The sequence below is a fragment of the Anguilla rostrata genome, chromosome 16, assembly GCF_018555375.3.
Source record: "Anguilla rostrata isolate EN2019 chromosome 16, ASM1855537v3, whole genome shotgun sequence".
Lineage (NCBI taxonomy): Eukaryota > Metazoa > Chordata > Actinopteri > Anguilliformes > Anguillidae > Anguilla > Anguilla rostrata.
The window spans coordinates 32,922,745-32,947,274 of NC_057948.1; the positions used below are offsets into that span (position 1 = coordinate 32,922,745).

The following is a 24,530-nucleotide window of genomic DNA, read 5'->3' on the forward strand; positions in this document are numbered from 1 at the left end:
TTGGAGTTACCTGCACTACTGCGGCTGACCTGCACAGTCTGGGTCCCACAGGCTTTGTAAAGTGTGTATTTCACATTCCATTTCTCTACTTATGAATGCTAACGTCATTACTGCTGATGGGATTCTGGTACTGAACCCTGAAAAAGATGGTGTGTATTCTGAGAGAACCATTTCGGCTTCAGACCTGTGGTGCTGTTTTCATGCCGGCTTGGTAGACGTATTATTATGTAAAGTGCGATGCAGTGATATGCTTAATCCTGACGTGTGTTTTCCACGGATGGAAGAAGAAAAAAAAAAAATACAATTTACAAATTTGGAGCTGGAAGAACGACCCGTTGTCCATTAAGTAATTTCTGCCATGAATTCATGAATGTGATGGTTTGATTGTGCAGGTCATCAGAGGACTTCTGATGAAACGAAGCTGGTCTGGTGTTAGTGTTGGCACTGTGTGTGCGTGACAGTGCGGCTCCCCTCACGATGAAGGGCGGTGTGTGCGGAACATGTGATTCGCGATTTTTATTGGGATCAAAGCCACAGATGTTGGCCGGTCCTCTCTGGATGTGTGCTGGTACAACCCCGAATTTTCCGCAGTTACAATAACCAGGTGGTGTTATTGTACTGAACATGTCCATAAAAGGCACAAAAGAACCACAGAGTCCAGAGTGGGAACATGACTATTTAATGAAAATACATATATGTGTATATAGTGTGTGTGTGTGTGTGAGCGTGAGTGAGTGAATGAGTTTGTGTGTACGTGTGTGTTTGTGTGAGTGAGTTTTAGCAAGCGAGTGTGTGTGTGTGCACGTGCGTGTGTGTGTTTGTGTTAGTGACTGTATGCACGTGTGTGTGAGCGTGTATATCTGTGTGCGAGTGTTTGTGTGTGTGTGTGTGTTTGCATGTGAGTGTGTGTGCACGTGTGCTTGCGTGTGTGTGTTTGCATGTGAGTGTGTGTGTGCACATGCGCACAGGTGCGTGTGAGTGTGTTTGTGTTAGTGAGTGCATGCATGTGTCTGTGTTTGCATGTGAGTCTGTGTGCGCGTGTGTGTGCGTTTGCGTGCGAGTGTATGTGTGTTTGTTTGCATGTGAGTGTGTATGTGTGTGTGAGAGTGCGAGTGTGTGTGTGTGTTTGTTTGCATGTGTATGTGTATGTGTGAGAGTGCGAGTGTGTGTGTGTGTGTTTGCATGTGCGTGTGAGCTTGTGTGTGTGGAGGAAATGACAAACAGCAGTCTTAAGACCATGAGTTGGGAGGACTGTGAGCGTGGCTGAAGGGAGGAGGGCATCTGGCTGGCCTGTGCAGCAGGCCTGGTGATGTTACTGACTCCTGCAAAACAAAACAAAACGGCCAAAAGGCAAAACATCTGTCTGTACACCGGCTGTCCTACTTATTTCCAGTCCTTACTAGCCAGAAATCTTGCTGCCGAACACATAAGTCATAGCACACACCTATCGCCCTGTCACACCCATCCCTGCACTGAGTATGTGAACATTGATCTGTCGCCCAACCTGCAGGAGAGAAGACGCAGGGTTTAATGATTCTGTTAGCTCACAGTGTCTCTCAGCTGAATATGAGTAGTTCTGTGAGCTCAGTGCTCCTCCCAGCTGAATATGAGCAGTTCTGTGAGCTCAGTGCTTCTCCCAGCTGAATATGAGCAGTTCTGTGAGCTCAGTGCTTCTCCCAGCTGAATATGACAGTTCTGTGAGCTCATGCTTCTCCAGCTGAATATGGCAGTTCTGTGAGCTCAGTGCTTTCCAGCTGAATAAGCATTCGTGCTAGTGTTCTCCAGCGATACAGTTCGAGCTCGTCTCTCCCAGCTGAATATGAGCAGTTCTGTGAGCTCAGTGCTTCTCCCAGCTGAATATGAGCAGTTCTGTGAGCTCAGTGCTTCTCCCAGCTGAATATGAGCAGTTCTGTGAGCTCAGTGCTTCTCCCAGCTGAATATGAGCAGTTCTGTGAGCTCAGTGCTTCTCCCAGCTGCATATAAGCCCGGAAACGACTCCGCAGATCCAGTTCCTCTTTGTGGCCCTGCAGAAAAGGCCCTTTGTGTTGCAGAGACCGAGGCAGAGACCTGTGCTGCGCCCGATTGGCTGTTCCAGTGCAGCGGCGTTGTTAATGTGAGCGGACTTTGGGGCCCCCGCTTCGCCCCAAAATTATGAGGATGCTGATGATTGGGACCTGCTTGTGCTGAGACACTGAGAGCTAATCAGCATTGCTCTCTTTGTCCTCCACTAATGCAGCCCCTCTCTGTATCCCCCTCCCTTTCTCTTCCTTTCATTTTCTCCCTCTCATCGTCTTTCTCTCCTTCTCTCCCTCTCTTCTCTTTCTCTCTCTCTTCCTCTTCCTCTCCTTCTCCTTCTCCCTCTCTCTCTCCCCTTCCCTCTCTCCTTCTCCTTTTCTCTCTCCCTCTCTTCTCTCTCTCTCTCTCCCTCTCTCTTCCCCTCCTTCTCTCTCTCCTTTCTCTCCCTTCCATGGAGAAGGGAGTGTCACATCTCAAACTCCCCTCTGCCCTTGGATGTGCTGTTTAACTGTGTGGTTTCAGCAGGGGGGCGGGGCGGGGGGGGGTGTAATTGGGGGTGAGCTGCTTTAATTGCCCGCTTGCAGCGAGCGGTGTAATTTGGGGGGTTGCTCCAGGAGGTTGTTTATGTTCTGTTTGGGCCGCGCCCCCGCCCTGAGCACTGACTCAGTGACTGAGCGATGGAGGCGATGTGCCCCCCCCCCCTCCCCCATCCCACTTGCGGCCGGCTCCACCCCAGATTTAACTAGGGTGCGCAGTTCAGCTCACCGTTCCCCGAAATGAAGGCCCTCCTCGGGGCCTGCTTCAGGTTAGGGGTCTGAAACTGCGAGGTTTCTGCTTTGGCGAGCGCTTGCTTTCATAACCTCGGGTTTGTACCTTTTTATGCTCTTTTTATGTGATTTTTCTTCTCTCTTCATGCGTGGAGAAAGTTGGCACTTCCTCCTGGAAAGTACGTACTTAGCATGCTAGCGCCAGGAGAGTCAGTACCCAGCAGCCCCGGTTCTGCGCAGTTTTTTTCCCTGTGCTCTCCACCTGCAGCTCCCCCCCCGCCTCTGCTTGTCCCCCATGAGCGCCACTATCAGGTTCATTTCCCTTCCTTCCCTGACTTTAGACTGTAGTGTGTAATGTGGGGAATTGCTGGGGTCTCGCACTGGTTCAAAATCAAATCGGCATGTCTGCTGCTAAACTAGTTCTTTGTTCACTTGGCTGGGATGATTTTATTTACGGTCAAAGCTGCGGTTTCAGAAGGCTTTTAGCAGCAGAAGAAAGATTCATTGTCCGAACGCGGCCTGCGGGTCTCGTCCCAGCTGCACCGCGTCTGAGCTTCGGCCTCCGTCGGCCCGCAGCTCTGCTTTAGCGATCGATGGAGACGATTAAGAAGGCATTCCGTCCGCTGCGTCAGAAAACACGGTTGTGGGCCACGTTGCCACGGCAACCCGCAGATCAGAAGCCGGAGCGGCTGCAGCTGCAGGGCATGTGGGCTGTCTCCCAGCTGCTGATCATGCGGGAGAGACGTGACGCTCCTGATCTATCGCTGCTCGATGTCCGCAGAACAAAGACTCCTGCCACTGATCTATCGCTGCTCTCAGTCTGCAGATCAAAGACTCCTACTGCTGATCTATCGCTGCTCTCAGTCTGCAGATCAGAGACTACTACTGCTGATCTATCGCTGGTCTCAGTCTGTAGAACAATTTTTCTGTTTTCGCCATTTTTCGTTTTTGAAAAATGTTTCAGCGGCTAACAGAGGAAGTCATGTGGTTCTTTAACAGTCATGATTTCCTATTAATCTAAATGAAAAAGCTTTTTAGTATTTTTTCACTGTTTGGACTAAAGTTTATTTTACTTTAGACTGTAGTGTGTAATGCAGGTCTCATCTGAAATAAAAGGTCTCATCTCAAACTCAAATAAAAGTTTATTTTACCACCTTTCCACTGAAATTCATTTTTTCATCATAAATGCTGGGATTCCGTGCTGTTTGCCTGTGTAACGCAGTGGGTGTGCAAGCCTGTCTTTGACTCCCGACACGCTCTTCGAGGATTGGGGGTCGATTGGGACGTGGCAGGTATGCATTTTTGCGTAGGTTGGCCCAATATGGCAGCGCGTCTAGTGTGTGTGTGGGGGGGGGGGGTTCGGTGATGTAAATCAATACCAGGCTGAGTGTGAATTGAAGGCCTCTGATGTCTCCTTCCTGCTGCTCTTTCGTCTTGTATTGGACCCGGGTTTTTTTTTAGTTGCTGCGTAAAATGTGTCGTGTCTGCATGGGTGTTTTTGGAAATGAGAGGAGCGTTGAAACCGTATCAAAGGATAGAGCGTACCGCACATTGTTTAGACTCTCCAGATACTCAGCTCCTGTGTTTTCCCCCATCCTCTCTGATTCTGAAAAACAGGAGGTTCTGATTCTGAACTAGAGGAGGTTCTGATTCTTAACTAGAGGAGGTTCTGGTTCTGAACTACAGGAGGTCCTGGTTCTGAACTACAGGAGGTTCTGATTCCTAAATAGAGGAGGTTCTGGTGCTGTATTTCTGTACAAGATGCCATTTCCACAGTGTTGTATTTGGTCACAGCCATTGATGAACTTCAGAAGGTGCAGTGATTTGGACTATTTTTGGTCCCGCTGTAGGACCGGCAGAACCTTCGGTGTTCAGAGCACAGAGCTGGACGTCTGCCGTGTCTATAGAGTCTTTGCCCTTTCTGTCAGGAATGCTGTGGACGGTGTTCCGGGGAAGCTCCGCTGGGTGCTCCCCCACAATGGGAGCATTAATTTGGGGTAGTGTTCCACAGGGAAGTGAACCCCAGGCCGTGGGGCTGTCCCCTCTGCACTCTGCTAACTGCTGCTTTACTGCTCTCGCACGACGCGGCCTTGTGACCGCGGAGTTCACTTCCAGATCTGAGCCCTTCCAGGAGACCAGCGCTGACCCTGACCCTGCAGCATATCACACACACACGTGTATGCACGTACACACACATAAACACCCGCACACACATACACACGTGTACGCACGTACGCACACATAAACACCCGCACACACCCACGCACACACATACACACACATACACGCAGCCACACAACCACACACACACCCACGCACACACATACCCGCACATTCACACATACAGTATACACACGCACAGGGCCCACACACACACAGTCAGCCCAAACCTTCGAGCCCTCAGTCAGCCAATTCACCTTTAAGACAACACCATCGTGTGTGAGTGTGTGTGTTTGTATGTGTGTGTGTTAGCATTAGGATCTACCTGTGTTACTGTGCTTGCCTGTGCTATAAATGTACATGCAGTACGTACATATATTGCAGCATCATACATATATCTGCCCCACACTCAGGAGCAAAACAGGAAAGTGTGTGTGTGTGTGTGTGTGTGTTTGTTTTGAGGGTTGGGGGCACTCCAGCGGTATAAATCATATGATGGGGGGGGCGGGGGGGTCAGGCCTATCCTGTGCAGCTGAGAGCCCCCAGCTGGTTAGCATTAAAGGGGTGGGGGTGGGGGGTGGGTGTTTGGGGTTTGGGGGGTGCCCTGGATTTCACACCCAGTCTCCCAGACCTCACGCCCTGCCAAAAAACTCAGCCCCCGCTTCAAACGGGGGGCGAAATTCCACAGGTGTTTTCGTTACGCGAGGTATCCCCCCGATGGGGGCGATAAGGAAAGAAAAACACCGCCAGCGAAAGTGCTGGGCATTTAAGAGAAAAACTGAAGGGTACACACATCCCCCCCCCAAAAAAAACCAGGTGCGTGTGCGTGCGCGTGCGCGTGCGCGTGCGTGTTTGTTTGCATGTGTATGTGTATGTGCATGTGTGAGAGTGCGAGTGTGTGCGTGTGTGTGTGCAGTTCATGTGCGTGTGTGTATGTGCGCGCGTGTGTGTGCGTGCGTGTGTGTGTAGTTCATGTGCGTGTGTCTGCGTGTGTGTCTATGTGCGTGTGTGTATGTGCGCGTATGTGTGCAGTTCATGTGCGCGTGTGTGTATGTGCGTGTGTGTGTGTAGTTTATGTGCGTGTGTGTATGTGCGCGTGTGTGTGCGTGTGTGTCTATGTGCGTGTGTGTATGTGCGCGTGTGTGTGTAGTTTATGTGCATGTGTGTATGTGCGCGTGTGCCTGTGTGTGTGTGTGTGTGTATTTGCGCGTGTGTGTGTGTAGTTCATGTGCGTGTGTGTGTGTGTGTGTGCGTGTTTGTGTGCGTGTGTGTGTGTGTGTGTGTGTGTGTAGTTCATGTGCGTATGTGTGTATGCGTGTGTGTGTGTAGTTCATGTGCGTGTGTGTGTGAGTGTGTGTGTGTAGTTCATGTGCGTGAGTGTGTGTGTGTGTGTGTGTGTGTGTGTAGTTCATGTGCGTGTGTGTGTGAGTGAGTGTGTGTGTATGTGCGCGTATGTGTGCAGTTCATGTGCGCGCGTGTGTGTGTGCGCGTGTGTGTATGTGCGTGTGTGTGTGTAGTTCATGTGCATGTGTGTATGTGCGCGTGTGTGTGTAGTTCATGTGCGTGAGTGTGTGTGTGTGTGTGTGCCTGTTTGAAGACAGCTAGGAGGCTTGTAAAAGCACCCAACCATGAATGAAACATTACTTATGTCCTAAGAAAATATTGAAAAGAGAGCGTGTCCCTCACTCCATCCTTGTTAAAATAGTCCCTCCAGAGCATCCAAAGTTCATCATGGGACTTTAAAATTTTTTAAAATATGATTTAAGGATGTGCTTCCATCAAAAGCTCACAGAGTAGCTTCAGTCCACAGTGCTCCCCCCCCCCTTCCCCCCCAGGGCTGGAGTAAAGCCTGCAGGTGTGGATAAGGCCGGCTCACCTGGATTCTCTTTCCACCTATTCATTATTCAGCAGCACCTGCGTGCTTCTGCTTCTGCCTCTGCCCAGCCTTTCTCTGGGGGAAGCAGTGTCAGGTGCGACCAGGTAGGACCAGGATCACCTTACCTCCGCTCCTCTCCTCTCCGCTCCAGTCAGGCTTACCTCTGAACGCCGGGGCTGCCCAGCCGTGTCCAGGCTTCAGTCTTCGGTCTTTCGTTCAGGCCGCCGCCGCCGCCGCCTTCTCCTTTCTGGACTTGAAAAGGATGACTTTGAGCAGCGCGGTGTCTGGATGAAGCCCGAGCGTTTCTTTCCCCTCTGCCAGCTGCCCATCTGGAGGTACGATGACTCTTACGTGCGGCTCCGTGCCATTTTAGGGGGCCTTTGATGTCCGCATAATGGCTTTTTGCTGCTTTGCTTTGCGAGAGGAAAAAGCGGGTTTTATTAGTTTCGGCAGGTTTGTGGTGATTTTTACGCTGAAAATGGACGGAGGCTTTTTAGCAGTGTCCATGGTAACACCTGGGAGAGTGTATTTTCGATGTCTTTCTGTCTGTAGACCACAGCAGGTAAATAATAGTTTTAAAAAGTTATACTGGTGTGTTTGTGGGCCTGACGGGAAGCAGTGGGTTTGGAGGCTGTCTGCTGCCAGGCAGTGGGTTTGGGGGGGGGAGGGGAATTGTATGAGGGGGTTGTATGAGGGGGTTAAGTGGATGTGCCCTGCGTCTTTCCTGGGGGAGCCACAGACAGACAGGAGGGCTAGGAGCACATCCTGGCTCTGTGACATCACGTTGCTCGCATCATTAGCGTTCTGCGTTGATTGACAGCTCCCGTGTCACGGTCTCCCCCCCCCCCCTTGCCTGACGCCCCGCTCCGTAAGGAGAGCTGGGGGGGGGGGAGAAGCGGGCTGCCGCGGAGCTTTCCGGAGCGCTCCAAACGGTCTGGGCCAATGAGCCGGGGCTCTTTACCGTCGGCGCGCCCTTCCGTCTGCGGCACTTACACACACACGCGCGCGTGCGGTCGAGAGAGAGAGACAGCCCTTTCATTTAGGCGGGGCGAACCGCACGCTGTCACATCACCTTTTTGGGCGGGTACACGGGACAGGTAGGGCATGGGATTAGTTATTAGGAGTTATTATATACAGCAGAGAGAGAGAGAGCTCCTGCAGTAGAGCCGGTGCAGTGTGCAGCTTCATTACGCTGTAGATGTGAATGTGAGCAGGCCGTGCCTCTCCTGGTGCCTCTCCCGGTGTTGGGAGCCGAGGTGAGGCATAGCTCTGAGGATTCTGGCTTTGAACCGGCATGACGGAGACTGGTACAGCGGCTCTGCGTTAGACACGGCACTGATAGAGAATATAATCACTGAGAGAGAGGGAGGGAGGTGAAGGAGAGAGAGAAGGGTGATGAGAGAGAGAGGGGACTGCAAGACATGCTGTGAAGGAGAGAGCTAGAAAGGGGGGAAGGGGGGGGAGAGAAAGCAGGAATAATGGCGAAATGGTGAGAATAATGCTATCCATCAGGCATTTTCATAACTATGACAGTGGCAGTGTGCACTTAGCTATTCGTCCTCAGAGAGAAATGCAATGACAGTTCTCACCCTCTCCTAATGGACCAAACTCGCTGTGCCCCCACCGCTCCCCCCTTACCCAACGCTCACCTGCCGAATATCTGCATCTTCCCCTCATCTCCATCTCCTCCCTTCTGCCTTCTGAGTTTCCACATCACTCATCTGTTTTTCACTGTCTTTCTCTCTCTCTCTCCCTTCTCTCCATAACCACAAAAAAGATTTTCTCTCCCTCCCCCCTTTAGCCAAGCTATCTTACCCAGCATTGACATATAGGTATATGCCGTTCACTTACATTATAAGCGTATTCACTTACATTAAATGGCATTCACCCGTATACCATTCCTTTCTATATCATTCCCTGTAATCATTGTTTGTGTAATATGCTTATATACACACTGTATTGTGACCAGTTTTCATTTACACTTTTCTATTTCTCTTATTATCAGACACTGTCCTTATTTCACATAAATATATGGATGTGTGTGTAAGGGAGTTTCGTAATTAACCCCTCTGCTCTGATACAAGTGATTCGTTTGCCTCTCTCTCCTCCCTCTCTCTCTCTGTCCTCCCTCTCTCTCCCTCTTCCCCCCTCATCCTTCCTCTCTGTCTCACACTTCCCTTCTTTTCTCCTCCTCTCCTCTCCCTTCCCCTTCTTCTCCCCTTCCTCTCCTCTCCTTCTCTCCTCCCTTCTTCCTCTCCTTCCCTCTCCTCTCCTCTCTCCCTCCTCTCCTCCTCTCTTTCTCCCTCTTCACACTCCTCTCCCTCTCCCCTCTCCCTCCCTCTCCCTCCTCATCCCTCTCTCCTCTCTCCCCTCTCTCTCTCCCGGGCGGCAGGGCATCCCGCCACCAGCCCGGCGACAGTGTCACAACCTCCCGAATATCACCCCCCGCGGCGAGCGCTAACGCTTCTCTGTCGGGCGCGGCCTTCCCGCCGCGTTAAATACTCCCGCTCCCCACGCGTTCTCCTCATGTAGCCCGTCTCTGCAGGACAGGAGGAGGAGCAGGATCGATACGGCCCCCAATTACCGCTGATGGTTTAAAGAGCCGTGTGAGGTTTGCGGCTTCTCGTTGGGAGCTGATGGACTTTTTTTTTTGTTTGTTTCCCCCCAAACTTAATTTGGAAAAAAATATTTCTGTGCCTGTGTGTGTGTGTGTGTGTGTGGGAGAGAGGGAACACTGCTCCACACAGTGCAGGCTGTCTTTGCTTTTTCGGTTAAAAACTGCCACTTCTGTCTGTCTCTCTGCCTCTCTCTCTCTCTCCGGTGACGGGGGGGGGGGGGTCTCTGCTTTGCCTTTCAGTCATTACCGTGACGACGTGGCTTCAGGCTGTGCGCTGGGCGGGGCTGCTGTGGAATTCGAGCAGTGAGGGAGTGCCAACTGTCATTCAGTCGCGCGCCAGTCGTTTCAAGCATCGCGGCTCCTCCTGCGACTTTTCAAAAGCGTTGTCACGGCGACGCCTAACACTGCGGCTTATAATCGGTACTTAATACCTGGGATAATGTGTACACATTGCAATTGTTGCCAGTTTCACATTATTTCATTAGTTTAACTGGAATTAGTGCTTTTGATGCTGGGATTAAGTGAAGTGCCTTTCGCGGAAATGGCGCTAATGGGGAAAATGGCCGCTATGATTTGACTCCTTTCTTTAGCGCCCCACTGATTGGCTGATCTGTAGCAGTCCGCACTGCGCTCTCTCTCTCCCTCCTTTGGAAGAAAACAAACCGTGAGTCCCAAAAAACACAGCCCTGCCATTAGCAACACCCCCCCTATCACCGAGCACTCGGGCCAAATGGTGACTCAATAAATAAATATATCAACCCATCAAATCCCCCCCCTAATATAGACATAAATCTAGCCGCTGCGGTCTGGAGAAAGATGGAATTGTGGGTAGATGTGCTTATCTGCTGGATTTTTTTCTGCGGTAGTAATTGCAGTTGAGTTTGAGATATTTAAGCTTTGTTTTCTTATGCCGCTTTATATAAACCCGTCTTCCTGTTTGTCCTGTGGACTTGGTAGCGTGATGGCTTCTCGGTCGTCTCTGGCACCGAAGCCTCTTCCGCGTGGCACAGCGTTTCCCGCACGTCCGTCATTATCGTGTCTGTAGACTTGTCTACGCTGACCAACAGCTTGTATGGATTTTAGGCCTTTGTTAGCGCAACAAAGACTGGGAGAGAAAAAAAAAGCATTTTCTGTTTTCATTCTTGCGGGGATAGACTAATCAAACAAACCCCAAATCAACACAAAGTTATTGTAGAAACGTGTGGCTTTCTGGCAGTGCGCAAGTTATTTACGCTGCTGCTGTAAGACTCAGTAACTCCTGGGTTAAACAAGTTGCCTGTTTTGATTAATGGCATTAGAGATCACGACCTTTGGGGGGTCACTGTGAGATCTGAGACTGGACGTACACATTCCTCCATTTTTACTGGGATTCGTTCTGCTCAAATCGAGCAGGCTATTTTAATTACGTTTTAGTTTTAAAATGTTTAAGGAATTACATATCTTGTGCCACTCCTTTGGCGCAGAGCTAATTTTAGAGAAATGATAAATGTAGACGAATTCCAATTGGCTGCATGTATCGTAAATAATTAGAATGAATGAGCTTTTTAAAGCGACCTGTCCCTTTTCCTGTGTACTACATCATTACCGTTGTCATGACCCAGCGATTGTTCTCAGACTTGGCTTTTGGTCTTGACCCACGCCTTGTCTATGCCGATGAGATTTCTGCCAAGACAAGCATCTGAACGCCCACACTAGGCAGCGCTGACGTCTGGAAGCACTGGCCACCGACTGACTGACCGCTGGTCTCCTTGACGGCAGTGGCCACGTTGAGGCGCCTATGCTGAGTGGGCATGGGTGTGGGGGCTGGGGCGAGGATGGGGGCGGAGCTCGGTTTCCACACACGTTCCCCTCGCATGCTGCCACGCCCATTTCTGTGCTGTGACTCCACCCCCCCCAGGCACCACCCCCCACCCCTCCACCAAAATTTACACTGACATTACGGATTCAGTATATAGCACTACACCAGCACCATGGTGGAGATTAATCAATGAAGGTGATCATAGAGGAACATGTATGCCAGACATTATTGATGTCATTACCATGTTACTGTTATCATTGATCATAAGCCTGAAGCCTTCTCGGTAAAGCAGGGTGAGTTTGAGCTGAACACTGGTAAAGCAGGGTGAGTTTGAGCTGAACGCTGTGGTAAAGCAGGGTGAGTTTGAGCTGAACACTGTGGTAAAGCAGGGTGAGTTTGAGCTGAACGCTGTGGTAAAGCAGGGTGAGTTTGAGCTGAACGCTGTGGTAAAGCAGGGTGAGTTTGAGCTGAACGCTGTGGTAAAGCAGGGTGAGTTTGAGCTGAACGCTGTGGTAAAGCAGGGTGAGTTTGAGCTGAACACTGTGGTAAAGCAGGGTGAGTTTGAGCTGAACGCTGTGGTAAAGCAGGGTGAGTTTGAGCTGAACACTGTGGTAAAGCAGGGTGAGTTTGAGCTGAACACTGTGGTAAAGCAGGGTGAGTTTGAGCTGAACGCTGTGGTAAAGCAGGGTGAGTTTGAGCTGAACACTGGTAAAGCAGGGTGAGTTTGAGCTGAACGCTGTGGTAAAGCAGGGTGAGTTTGAGCTGAACGCTGTGGTAAAGCAGGGTGAGTTTGAGCTGAACGCTGTGGTAAAGCAGGGTGAGTTTGAGCTGAACCTGTGGTAAAGCAGGGTGAGTTTGAGCTGGAAGCAGCTGTGGTGAAAGGAGGGTGAATTTGAGCTCAACACTGGTGAACGGAGGGTGAGTTTGAGCTGAACTCTGGTGAAGCAGGGTGAGTTTGAGCTGGACGCTGTGGTAAAGCAGGGTGAGTTTGAGCTGAACGCTGTGGTAAAGCAGGGTGAGTTTGAGCTGAACGCTGTGGTAAAGCAGGAGAAGTTTGGGCTGAACACTGGTAAAGCAGGGTGAGTTTGAGCTCAACACTGTGGTGAAAGGAGGGTGAGTTTGAGCTGAACTCTGTGGTGAAAGGAGGGTGAATTTGAGCTCAACACTGGTGAACGGAGAGTGAGTTTGAGCTGAACTCTGGTGAAGCAGGGTGAGTTTGAGCTGAACACTGTGGTAAAGCAGGGTGAGTTTGAGCTGAACACTGTGGTAAAGCAGGGTGTGTTTGAGCTGGACGCTGTGGTAAAGCAGGGTGAGTTTGAGCTGAACACTGTGGTGAAAGGAGGGTGAGTTTGAGCTGAACACTGTGGTAAAGCAGGGTGTGTTTGAGCTGGACGCTGTGGTAAAGCAGGGTGAGTCTGAGCTGAACGCTGTGGTAAAGCAGGGTGAGTTTGAGCTGAACTCTGGTGAAGCAGGGTGAGTTTGAGCTGAACACTGTGGTGAAAGGAGGGTGAGTTTGAGCTGAACTCTGGTAAAGCAGGGTGAGTTTGAGCTGAACGCTGCGGTAAAGCAGGGTGAGTTTGAGCTGAACGCTGTGTTAAGTTACTTTTGTCAATGCCTTTCTTTCCCTTGGCTCTGCTGTGTTTTTTTTGTGTGCTTCGGGCTCTGGTCCCCATTCCTGCTTCTAGCCACAGAGACGGAAAACAGAACTACATGTTCTCATCTTCCCGCACGACGCAGTAAAGTGTCTTTAAAACCCCCTTTTAAAAATAAAAAATAAAAAAAAAACATTTATTATTCTTTCTATTTCAGGGCTCTGCCAGAGACCTCAGACAGTGAAATCTTTGGCCTTTTCTCTGGAAAGTATATGTTCATAATAATAATGTGCACTAAAATAAGAACTGAGCATATTGACACAAAGGAGAGGGAACTGGGGAACTGTTATGCACAGCAGTGCTGAGAGGCTGAGGCCTGGGCCTGTGCAGCCGGTGCACAGGCAGTTTTTACCTGTGCTTTTTGAGCAAAGGACTGCACCATCAAATGAATGCAAAAGGAATGTTTACTGAGCAGGCGTCCACGATTTAAAGCGATAAATAGTAGTTTGGGCGACTAGTCTGCAGTGTGCTGACCAGAGGAGGATGGGTTCCCCTCTTTGGTTCCTTCTGAGATTTCTTCCTATCCGTTATCAGGGAGTTTTGCCCTGCCACTGTTGCCTTAGGCTTGCTCCTGTCGGGGTTTAGGCCAGGGTTGTCTGTGAAGCGTATCGTGGCGATTGTTTGTGAAGTGTGCTGTATAAATACATTTTTATTTGATTTGATTTTGATTGGGGAAGACTTTGGCGAATGACTCACCAGAGCCATCAGACTGATGGAACCCCCCCCCCCCCCCCCACTGGACCCTGTAGTAGAAAGAGAGGGGGAGGGAGAGACAGAGAAAAACAGAGAGATACAGAGAGAGAGAGGGGCGAGAGTGTGGGGCACTTAAAACAAGAGAACAAACCGGTGCAGGGGGCAGGAAGGGTTCTTTTTGGGTATAAGCGGAACGGGGCGACATAGCTCAGGAGGTAAGAACGATTGTCTGGCAGTCGGAGGGTTGCCGGTTCAAACCCCGCCCTGGGCGTGTCGAAGTGTCCTTGAGCAAGACACCTAACCCCTAACCCCTAACTGCTCTGGCGAATGAGAGGCATCAATTGTGAAGCGCTTTGGATAAAAAGCGCTATATAAATGCAGTCCAGGCCAAGGGGTTGTTTGAGGCGTGGTTCCCTCTCCTGAACCTCAGCTGTTCCAGCTCCATCTGTGGCATGTGGCGAACCTTTTCTGTTTTAGCTGCTTTCCATCAAAGTTGTAATTCCCTCCATTAGCACACACGCTAGCATTAAGTTTATACGGTACACTTACTAACGCTGGCTAACATCCACAAGCCCTATCGTACTTGTGAGGTTACATTTTGGAAGGCATTCTCACTCATCATAAACTGTGATGTGTGAAGTAGTTGTTTTTAAAGATTTTAGATTTTAACTGAAATAATAAAAATATTTATTTATTTATTTTTGTGCTTTGTAGCCTTGCTTCTGCTATGTAAATGGCTCTGGATTAGAGTGTCTACCAGGTGCTAGAAATGTAATGTAGTGGAACTGGGCTGAGCCGTTGCCACGGTGTGCATTCCCACGTTTACAGGATATCTATGGTACCACTGGTAGCCTGAGCGGAACGTTCTAGGCTGATGTTTGTTGCTGGAGTTTCACCGGTGTTTGGGGCGGATTTTGCTTTTGCTTCAGATGTGTAAGGCTGCGCATTGCGGTCAGCCTTTTGGACGTGGCTTTGACGGACAGGCCGATGTGCGGTACAGGTGTCAGAATGGCAGGGCCCCACAGTGTGTGGTGTTAATGTGGACTCTACCTGTGACAGTACATGGCGGCCACGCAGTCGGTCCTAGCATTGCTTTGGGAGGGAATGTTTCAATTTGGCAGGATGTCTACGACTCATCACTGAACCCATCCTAAAGCCTGCCCCTTCCCCTCCCCCCCCCCCCCCGCCCCCCTCCCCAAACTCAGTGTGTGTGAGTGCTGGACTGGTGGACTGCAGGGTGAGAAGCAGTGATGGAGTAAACGGAGGAGAGCGCTTTCCAAAAATTGACGAGAGAGTTACGAGATGAGCTCGGTATTCCGAACTGGGCCATTCCAGACATTCCATAATGTGGGAAAAATGTGAAGGGCAGCATCGCATCAGAATGGAGAGAGAGCTTCCAGTGCACACTCACACCGCTCACCTCTGGGGTCAGTGTAGCGTAATCTCGACTTACTACAGAGAGGTTGCAGGTTCGATTCCCAGGTAGGCGAGTGCTGTGCCCTGAGGAAGGTACCGAACCTGAACTCGCTTGAGCGAATATCCAGTTGTATAACTGTACTTTGGGTTAAAAATAAACAGGATATTGAAGCATGTAAATTGTTCGGTGGCTAAATGTTAAATGTACATGTCCACCCCTAAGATTTAGCAGCTCGATGGCTAAATGTTAAAACGTTCATGTCCACCCCACAACTACCGCCAGTCGCCCGGATACGGTCGCGGCTCATTCGCCGCGGAAACCGCACACGCTACTTTTGAACTGAAGCCCGTCGTCCATGGCAACTTCACATAGCATCATAAGCGGCTGTTATTCTACCCGGCATGTGACACGAGTCGAACAAACGTCTTTTTGTCCGCGCCTCAAACACTGTCCGCATTCTCCACGGCGAGGGCGCATGCCGGGGGGTGCCGGGGGTGGGGGGGGCGTGAAGGGGGGGATACTGTGTCCCAAGGGAATCTGAAACGCTACACTTCTGACTCGATCAACTGCGAAGGACAACAAAAAAAGAGACAAAACCAGGGGATATCCTGTACATAATGCTCTGACATACAAAGAGCAAGTCGTATTTCCTTAACATCTACTTTGGGGATGCCAGTGCAAAGTAGCCTTTTGGCTCATTCCTGTGAAACGTATCACATGAATGTTTTTTTTTGTCTCTGATGATAAATAAGTAATATTAATATACTTATTTCTAGGCTTTTGGGGGTGATTCTGTAATCCCGAAGAGTTCGGAAAAAATATTTCGATGGGTATCGCTTCAAATTGATTGCGTTGGATGTTCTTGGCGGGGAACGTAGATCGTTTGAAGTCTGGAGCTGGGTAGCACTTGACTTAATCACCTGCCGTGATTGTTATTACTCAATTGCCTGATTGGGCACATTAGACTTCTCACCTCAATTAATATGATAATTCCGGGAGGTGTCGTTCAGACGGGAAGGGTTTGCCTCGTGCCCGCGATTCCGCCAGTTTCACGTCCTGTGCTTAATGTGTTCCATCACTGATTACAGCGTTCTGCAGCGAGGCCCCTCCTGTGCGTTCAGCTCGGGTTTAAATACATTACACTGCCTTCATTTGGCCCGTGCTCTTACCCAGGGCCCCACTTAACAGCGTAAGGGAACATAAGTGCATTTACCTGATTTATATACGAGCCAGATCCGGGTGATGTCATCCCCAAGACCGGCCTAGCGTAGACGCAACATCACTAATACAAGTTAAGTTAATGCAACAAATGCCACTGTGCAATTAAGAAATACCAATGCAGTATGTACTTAAGAGTAATATCACTGACCGCTCATACAAGACATATTGAGTGATACATTTTTAATAAAAAGTCATCTATTCCTTAGTATAAGATATTTCTTTCAAGAGATAAATGGGCTTTTGGCTTTTACTATAAACTGCCCACTTGGAGCATTGACAGCTATTGGCTGCACTGGTAATCGGGGGGGAAGTGCACAGATTTCTGCATGGGTTGTCTTGTGTTTATAACTGTTTATGACACAGCATCTGTGCTCTGAGAAGAGGGATTTCATATTGCCGAGCACGTGGGCTTCCCTACAGCTTTGGGCTTTCGCGCTCCGAGTCCAGCGGTTAGCCCACCAGCGGGATTCCAGCGCAGGTCAGCAGGCCTCCCACACGGGGTTCTGCCTCGCTAACCCCCCCCCCCCCCACCCCCCCGCTAACCCCCCCCCCTCCCCGCCGTGCACCCGCCGGCCAATTATAAAATGACAAGAGCCTGAGACCGACGCAAAAGGAGGGGTGTGGGCGTCGATCTATCACGCTGAAGAGAAGTAATGACGGTAGGGTTTGTGGAGCTGATCGTAGAGCGTGGGGGGGGTTGGGGGGGTGAGGGTGAGGTTGAGGGGGGAGTGAGACGTAGAGGGAGTACTGCTTACCCATCCCATTCTGATCCGAACGACGACACAAACTAGCGCTTACCTCCGCCGCGGTTCTGAGGCCTCGTGCGATCCCTGAAGGGGCTCACAGCAGAAAATCAATATCCTCTATAGATACGTCACCCCCCCCCCCCCCAACACAGTTTTCCCAAGGCTTTCAAAGCATCTTTTAATAAAATGCGACTATCGGACGCGTGAAGTCGCGTCACCACTCCACCAGGCTGCGGGGAAGGTGTCTCTGCTGGGCTCGCTAATTGAACGGGTTTCACAGTCGCTGGCGGTCTCGTAATTTCTCTCTCGGGCCGGACGTGATTAGCTAAATGGATCTGAGTGCGTCGCCTCTCAGAATTCTGCCTCCGAGATCCGAAAACGGAATACTCTAAATGGAATTCCGTCAATAAAGAACGCTGAATATAGGTGTGAGCACTTCAGAGCGTCACACCTTTTGTTTCGTGAAGTGTGTAGTCGCGCGATGGCAGCCAGCCAATTAATTAGAGGATGAGAAACATGGTTATTGCACTGGCTTACTGGACACACTTGATGCAGCTGTTTAAGAACGTGTTTATTGATAACTGAATTACTGGTGAAATAAATAAATAATGCGAGAATCTGCAGACCAACAAGAGTTATTACTAGTAGATCCTTTGTTGCGCATACTCAGCCTTTTTGGATTATTAATTTCTGAAGGAGGATGATGGAATGTAGATGTTCAAAGCGTGTGTGTGTACGTACGATATGTGTTGTAGATCAAATCAATTACATTTTATTTGTGTAGCGCTTTTTAGAGAAAACTGTCGCAAAGATGCTTTACAGAGTGGCAGAGAAGAGCAAAAAAACAAGCAAGCACATGAGTTAAAAAAAAATAAAATTTTAAAACTCCCAGTGGGGAGAAAAACCTTCAAACGGAGGTGAGAAAAAAACTCCCTGATGGGAAGAAATCTTGGTAGGAACCCAGCTACAGAGAGGGAGCCTATCCTCTGCTGGCCAGCCTGGTGTAAAGTGGCGGAAGAATGGATGTAACAGAAATGTACTGTAATAAAATGCATCGAACGGATTACAGTTGAGATAAACAAACTGGAGTAGTAGAAGTCCTATAGTTCAGTATAGTGGAGTTTAGCCAGGCTAGGTGATATATCTGGAGCTCCAGGCTGCATCAAGGCATGGGCATGAAGCAGGGGAAGAACAGGGCTACGGCAGTCCATGACCATGGAGCGAGTGACAGGGTGAACTCAGGGCGAGGAAACAGGGGCTGGAGCAGTCTGTTCCCAGCCTGGGAAAAAGAAACAGAAAAGACACGGTTAGACACTAAAAAGATTGTCAACACGCTGAGTAAATGTAGTCTTTGTGTCAAAAAACCTAGAATAAACACTTGGATAGAAGCTCCATCCAGATACTACACAACCCACAGGCCACCCGTGTATAACCTATGATGGCTAAGACAGCCACGACCGAGAGCCCTCCCACTGGAGCCCCAGCTGGATTTAAATTTATGTTCTAGCCTTGCAGGGCTAACTCAGATCATACATTCATGGACTAGGCTGAAGTGCCTTCCCCCGCACTCTGACACAGCCCCCCTCTGTGCCGCAGCCCAGACCAATGCCCTGGGCCAGGCTGATAAGCAAACATCTGGTCCTGCTGGCTTGAGGGGGGGCAGTACTACTAGTATGCACCGACCCACTCAGCAGTCCGGACATTTAACTTCATAAACTCCACGAGTGTACTTGACCATTTGTCAGGATATAGGACTATATGAATGGCAAACTGTGGGACTGACTAAAGAGGTAAGCTCTGAGTCTACACATAAAGACAGAAATTGTGTCTGAAGGCTGAACATGCATACAGGAGGTATGTCGGTATGTGAAAAATGCTGTTTGTTTATTGTGCTGATAAGGTGTGTGTGAGATGCTGTGTGTATATAAAGTGCTGTGTGTTTATAGTGTTGATAAGGTGTGTATGAGATGCTGTGTATTTATACGATGCTGATAAGATGTTTGTTTTATTGCATGTGCTATGGTAAAGCTGTGTTTATACAGTGCTGATTGGGGTGTGTGTTTATACAGTGCTGATAAGGTGTGTGTTTTATTGCATGTGCTATGGTAAAGCTATGTTTATACAGTGCTGATTGAGTGTGTTTATACAGTGCTGATTGGGTGTGTTTATACAGTGCTGATTGGGTGTGTTTATACAGTGCTGATTGGGTGTGTTTATACAGTGCTGATTGGGTGTGTTTATACAGTGCTGATTGGGTGTGTGTTGTATTGCAGGTGCTGTGTGCTTATACAGTGCTGATTGGGTGTGTGTTGTATTGCAGGTGCTGTGTGTTTATACAGTGCGGATTGGGTGTGTGTTGTATTGCAGGTGCTGTGTGTTTATACAGTGCTGATAGGGTGTGTGTTTATACAGTGCTGATTGGGTGTGTGTTGTATTGCAGGTGCTGTGTGTTTATACAGTGCTGATTGGGTGTGTGTTGTATTGCAGGTGCTGTGTGTTTATACAGTGCTGATTGGGTGTGTTTATACAGTGCTGATTGGGTGTGTGTTGTATTGCAGGTGCTGTGTGTTTATACAGTGCTGATTGGGTGTGTGTTGTATTGCAGGTGCTGTGTGTTTATACAGTGCTGATTGGGTGTGTGTTGTATTGCAGGTGCTGTGTGTTTATACAGTGCTGATAGGGTGTGTGTTTATACAGTGCTGATTGGTGTGTGATTGGGTGTGTTTATACAGTGCTGATTGGGTGTGTGTGTATTGCAGGTGCTGTGTGTTTATACAGTGCTGATTGGGTGTGTGTTGTATTGCAGGTGCTGTGTGTTTATACAGTGCTGATTGGGTGTGTGTTGTATTGCAGGTGCTGTGTGTTTATACAGTGCTGATAGGGTGTGTGTTTATACAGTGCTGATTGGGTGTGTTTATACAGTGCTGATTGAGGTGTGTGTTTATACAGTGCTGATTGGGTGTGTGTTGTATTGCAGGTGCTGTGTGTTTATACAGTGCTGATTGGGTGTGTGTTGTATTGCAGGTGCTGTGTGTTTATACAGTGCTGATAGGGTGTGTGTTTATACAGTGCTGATTGGGTGTGTTTATACAGTGCTGATTGAGGTGTGTGTTTATACAGTGCTGATTGGGTGTGTGTTGTATTGCAGGTGCTGTGTGTTTATACAGTGCTGATTGGGTGTGTGTTGTATTGCAGGTGCTGTGTGTTTATACAGTGCTGATTGAGGTGTGTGTTTATACAGTGCTGATTGGGTGTGTGTTTATACAGTGCTGATTGGGTGTGTTTATACAGTGCTGATTGAGGTGTGTGTTTATACAGTGCTGATTGGGTGTGTGTTGTATTGCAGGTGCTGTGTGTTTATACAGTGCTGATTGGGTGTGTGTTGTATTGCAGGTGCTGTGTGTTTATACAGTGCTGACTGGGTGTGTGTTGTATTGCAGGTGCTGTGTGTTTATACAGTGCTGATTGGGTGTGTGTTGTATTGCAGGTGCTGTGTGTTTATACAGTGCTGATTGGGTGTGTGTTTATACAGTGCTGATTGGGTGTGTGTTTATACAGTGCTGATTGGGTGTGTTTATACAGTGCTGATTGAGGTGTGTGTTATACAGTGCTGATTGGGTGTGTGTTGTATTGCAGGTGCTGTGTGTTTATACAGTGCTGATTGGGTGTGTGTTGTATTGCAGGTGCTGTGTGTTTATACAGTGCTGACTGGGTGTGTGTTGTATTGCAGGTGCTGTGTGTTTATACAGTACTGATTGGGTGTGTGTTGTATTGCAGGTGCTATGGTAAAGCTGTGTGAATGCAGAGAGAATGGCGACGCCGCAGAACAGCAGACATAACTCTGCTTCATCCTCCCCTCAGAGGTAAGGAGAAACACCCTCCATTTTGTTTTGTTTTTTTGTTTTGTTTTTTACCCCTGCCCTCCCCAAAGGTCACGTTCCTCAGCCATCGCAATGCATTCTGGGTGGCATAGTGTGTTCCTGAAAGATGATTGATTGGACAGCTGGAATCCACTGCTGGCCTTTATGACTTTGACTTGCTGTCATGATTCATCGGGCTGATAACCTTGTAGCACTATGACCTTGATGTGAGGTACGTCGTCCACCGAACTCCTGTGTATATTTTAATAAGCCGGTGGTCAGGTTTGTCATCCAGTGGCTCCCAGCTACTGGTGGTGATTAAAGTAAACTCCAGTGCTCCACAGTAGCATAGCGCTAGCTAAACCGTGGTAGGTCAGATTGCAGGACACCATGAAATATAACCTCCCTTTCCAGGCACTGTAAGGAGTTTGCTGGCTCAAGGCTAGCTTAGTAAAAATGGTAATAATAGTGATCAGTGCTGACTGCCGTCCTTGAATATTTGGGAGGTAATTTGGCTGAGGTTTGATGATTTGGGTAGCAGTTAGGCTAAACTGTATGAGGCCCCCAATTTTTTCTTTAACCTTGAGCTGCATGCAAGTTTTATGATATAGTTTATATACATATAGACTCTGCATAAAAACAGAAATTAATCAGAAAGTGCATTTGTTTTTCCCACCTCCGAGATGTACACAGAAATTTGTGTGCGAGTGTGCACTACATACTGTAATATCCATCTCTGTGGGAATGTGTTGTGTGATGTTTTCACTGTAATGAGTGACATTATCACTGTTTAGCAACCCTGTAAAATCGACAGCATGCTGTGTTACTGTTCGGTAGTCCTGCCGCTGCAAACTACTAAAAATAAACTGGGAGACGGAGACGGAGAGAGCCAAGAGGCGAAGGCATTCCATCTGTTAGGCACCTTTTGCACATTTCTGGACAGGATTTATTTCAGGCTACGGTCTCTTCTCCCATTTAATGCATATTTTTTATGTTGAAGTATTTTGCTTGGCGGATCGACCGCAACTCTCCTCTGCCCCCCTGATTCTGGGAACCACTCTGTGTGTTAGCTACAGTGCAGCTATCCTGGGTCAGGTGAACAATAATAGAAATGTACTAAAGTTACCGTCCTTCAATAGGCTGAAATGTCCTGTACTGTATGTGTAATATTAGCCTTCGCTAGGCTGAAATGGTCTGTATGCGTAATATTAGCCTTCGCTAGGCTGAAATGGTCTGTATGTGTCATATTAGCCTTCCGTAGACTGAAATGCTCTGTAAGTGTAACATTAGCGTCAATGGTCTGAAATGATCTGTATGTGCAATATTAGCCTTATTGGGCCTCCAACCTTTCAGTTCTCCAACCTGTGGAGGACAGAAGAGACAGTAGGACAGAGGTGGAGAGTGGGGGAAAGGTTGATGGTGGGGAGGGTAGGAGAGGGGGATAGGGTAGGATCGTGGGTGGGGGAGTGGGGGAAAGGTTGAAGGTGGGGAGGGTAGGAGAGGGGGATAGGGTAGGATCGTGGGTGGGGGAGTGGGGGAAAGGTTGAAGGTGGGGAGGGTAGGAGAGGGGAGGTGGTCACTGTTCCCCCAATGGCAGACCTGCGAGCCCTCACGGAAGATTCTGGAAACATGTGGATGACAGATGTGTGTCATCGATCTGAGTCTCACCGTGTGAAATGTGAGGTATGGCATTGTTCTCTGTGGCTGGAATGTGGTGTGCGTCTCTGTGTGCGGGAGACTGGGGGCAGCTGAACTGTCCTTTTCCATGTCCTGTATTAAAGGGGAGGCTATCCATGGTCTGTATTAAAGGGGAGGTTATCCATGGTCTGTATTAAAGGGCAGGTTTTCCATGCTCTGTATTAAAGGGGAGGTTATCCATGCTCTGTATTAAAGGGGAGGTTATCCATGCTCTGTATTAAAGGGGAGGTTTTCATGATCTGTGTTAAAGGGGAGGTTTTCCATGGTCTGTATTAAAGGGGAGGTTTTCCATGGTCTGTATTAAAGGGGAGGTTATCCATGCTCTGTATTAAAGGGGAGGTTTTCCATGGTCTGTATTAAAGGGAAGGTTTTCATGGTCTGTGTTAAAGGGAAGGTTTTCCATGGTCTGTATTAAAGGGGAGGTTTTCTATGGCCTGTATTAAAGGGGAGGTTTTCCATGGTCTGTATTAAAGGAGAGATGTCCCTCCATGTCCAATTCAAACAGGAGCTGCAAACAAAGGGTGCGTTAGTCAGTGTAAGGCCAGCTTGCTTGGGAATGCTTGAACTAAGCAAGATTTATCTTGTGGGCAAAATGACCATTTTAAAATTCATTTGTTTCCAGCTTATTGTGTAACTTGACATATACAAAGCATATTTATGGTAAAATATTTCTGCGTGCATGCACATTTCAGCATATTCTTTAGCCACTGTTAAACAGTGGCTACACTGTCTGGGTCTCTGTGGCACAAAAAGGCTTATTCAGGTCTGTCCTTTATGAGCATAGTGCAGTCACTTTAACAGTGCTGTCAGTCCACGTCACAGTTAGACATTCCTGGGCTTGCTGTGTGGGTGTCTGTGTGCGTAAATGCATCCGATTGTGTGTGCATGTGCTTGTGTGTGTGTGTGTGTGTGTGAGAAAGAGAGACTTCACCAGTAACTAAGCTTTTGAGTAGGGCAGCTTTGAGTAGGGAGGGGGGAGTTTGATGGGACGGTCGCATGTAAGCAGGGAGTGGCTGGTGGTTGAGTTGGGAGGGGTCTGCATTTAAGCAGGGAGGGGCCAGAGCAGCTCGTCAGACCGATACCTAATTTACTTTCAGAGTGGAGGAGGTGGACTCATTAAAAAGGACTGCGAAAATTCCCCAAAGTGTCCGTTCTGTTTCCAGAGCCTGGAGACCACCATAAAAGCCACTGGCCCCCATCGATTGGCTGCCGCTTGAGTGACAGGCCACTCCACACAGAGATCAGCAGTGGAATGTAAAATATGATATTTACTGAGCCTTGTTGCTGAGATTGGACACGCTCGGGTCTAGAAATCAATTTTTGTTGCGTTGGTTTCCGTATCTTGTGTGTTCGTTTGTGGTAAGTGAAACGGACACGCTAGCCTTAAGCAGATTACTGCCTGTCTGCCTGTTCCCACAGACTGTGTAGTCGTTTAGAACTAAATGGATTTAATATTGTGCGTTTCGCATAGAGTTCCGGACAGTAATACACTTACATATGCTTCCAAACAGGGGCCTGTCGTTGACCATATGTGAGGGCTAATTTCAGATGTGGGGTGAGCTTTTTCCCTCCCTGCTGAATTGGCTTTCTTGTCTGCCTGATGGGACTTCAGAGTTCTGGGAAATAAAGAGAAGAGGCTCTGTTTTTGGGAGCCCCTCTGAACCCCTCTAACTTTATAGACCAAAGCCCCCTCTCTCACTCTGTAGAGGGAAGATCTGTGTTATTGATGGGGCCTGTTCTGACCAGGAGGATGTTTGAGAGATGGAAGCCTGATGTTCAGAGTCCATCTTCTTTAGACAGTAAAAAAAAGATATTCCTCTGTGACTTGCGCTTCTGTGTACGTTTTGGTATGCAGGACAGGACTGTTGTGGTCACATCACTCTGTAGACAGTGTGTTACTACCCCGGGCAAATCGTCTGAGGTCTGTGGAGTTCTCATGAGACTGTTAAGCTCATGAAACGGCAGATGGGGTTTGTTGAGTGGTGCGTTCTGCTGAAGCGTTCTGGTGT

General features: G+C 48.7%; 1 protein-coding gene across 7 annotated transcripts in view; it reads left to right on the top strand.

Annotated features, from left to right (window-relative positions):
* LOC135242038 (protein inscuteable homolog) overlaps positions 1 to 24,530 on the top strand; it is a 62,307-nt gene that overhangs the window by 3,172 nt on the left and 34,605 nt on the right. For 5 of the 7 annotated variants that reach the window (XM_064312913.1, XM_064312914.1, XM_064312915.1 and 2 more), the window contains one exon: positions 20,741 to 20,826. In XM_064312913.1, the coding sequence (XP_064168983.1) occupies positions 20,774 to 20,826 (53 nt within the window). In that variant the 5' untranslated portion in view covers positions 20,741 to 20,773. Of the gene's footprint in view, positions 1 to 7,131; positions 7,155 to 18,623; positions 18,754 to 20,740; positions 20,827 to 24,530 lie in introns of those variants that run through there. The other 2 variants (XM_064312919.1, XM_064312918.1) reach the window with 2 other exon arrangements.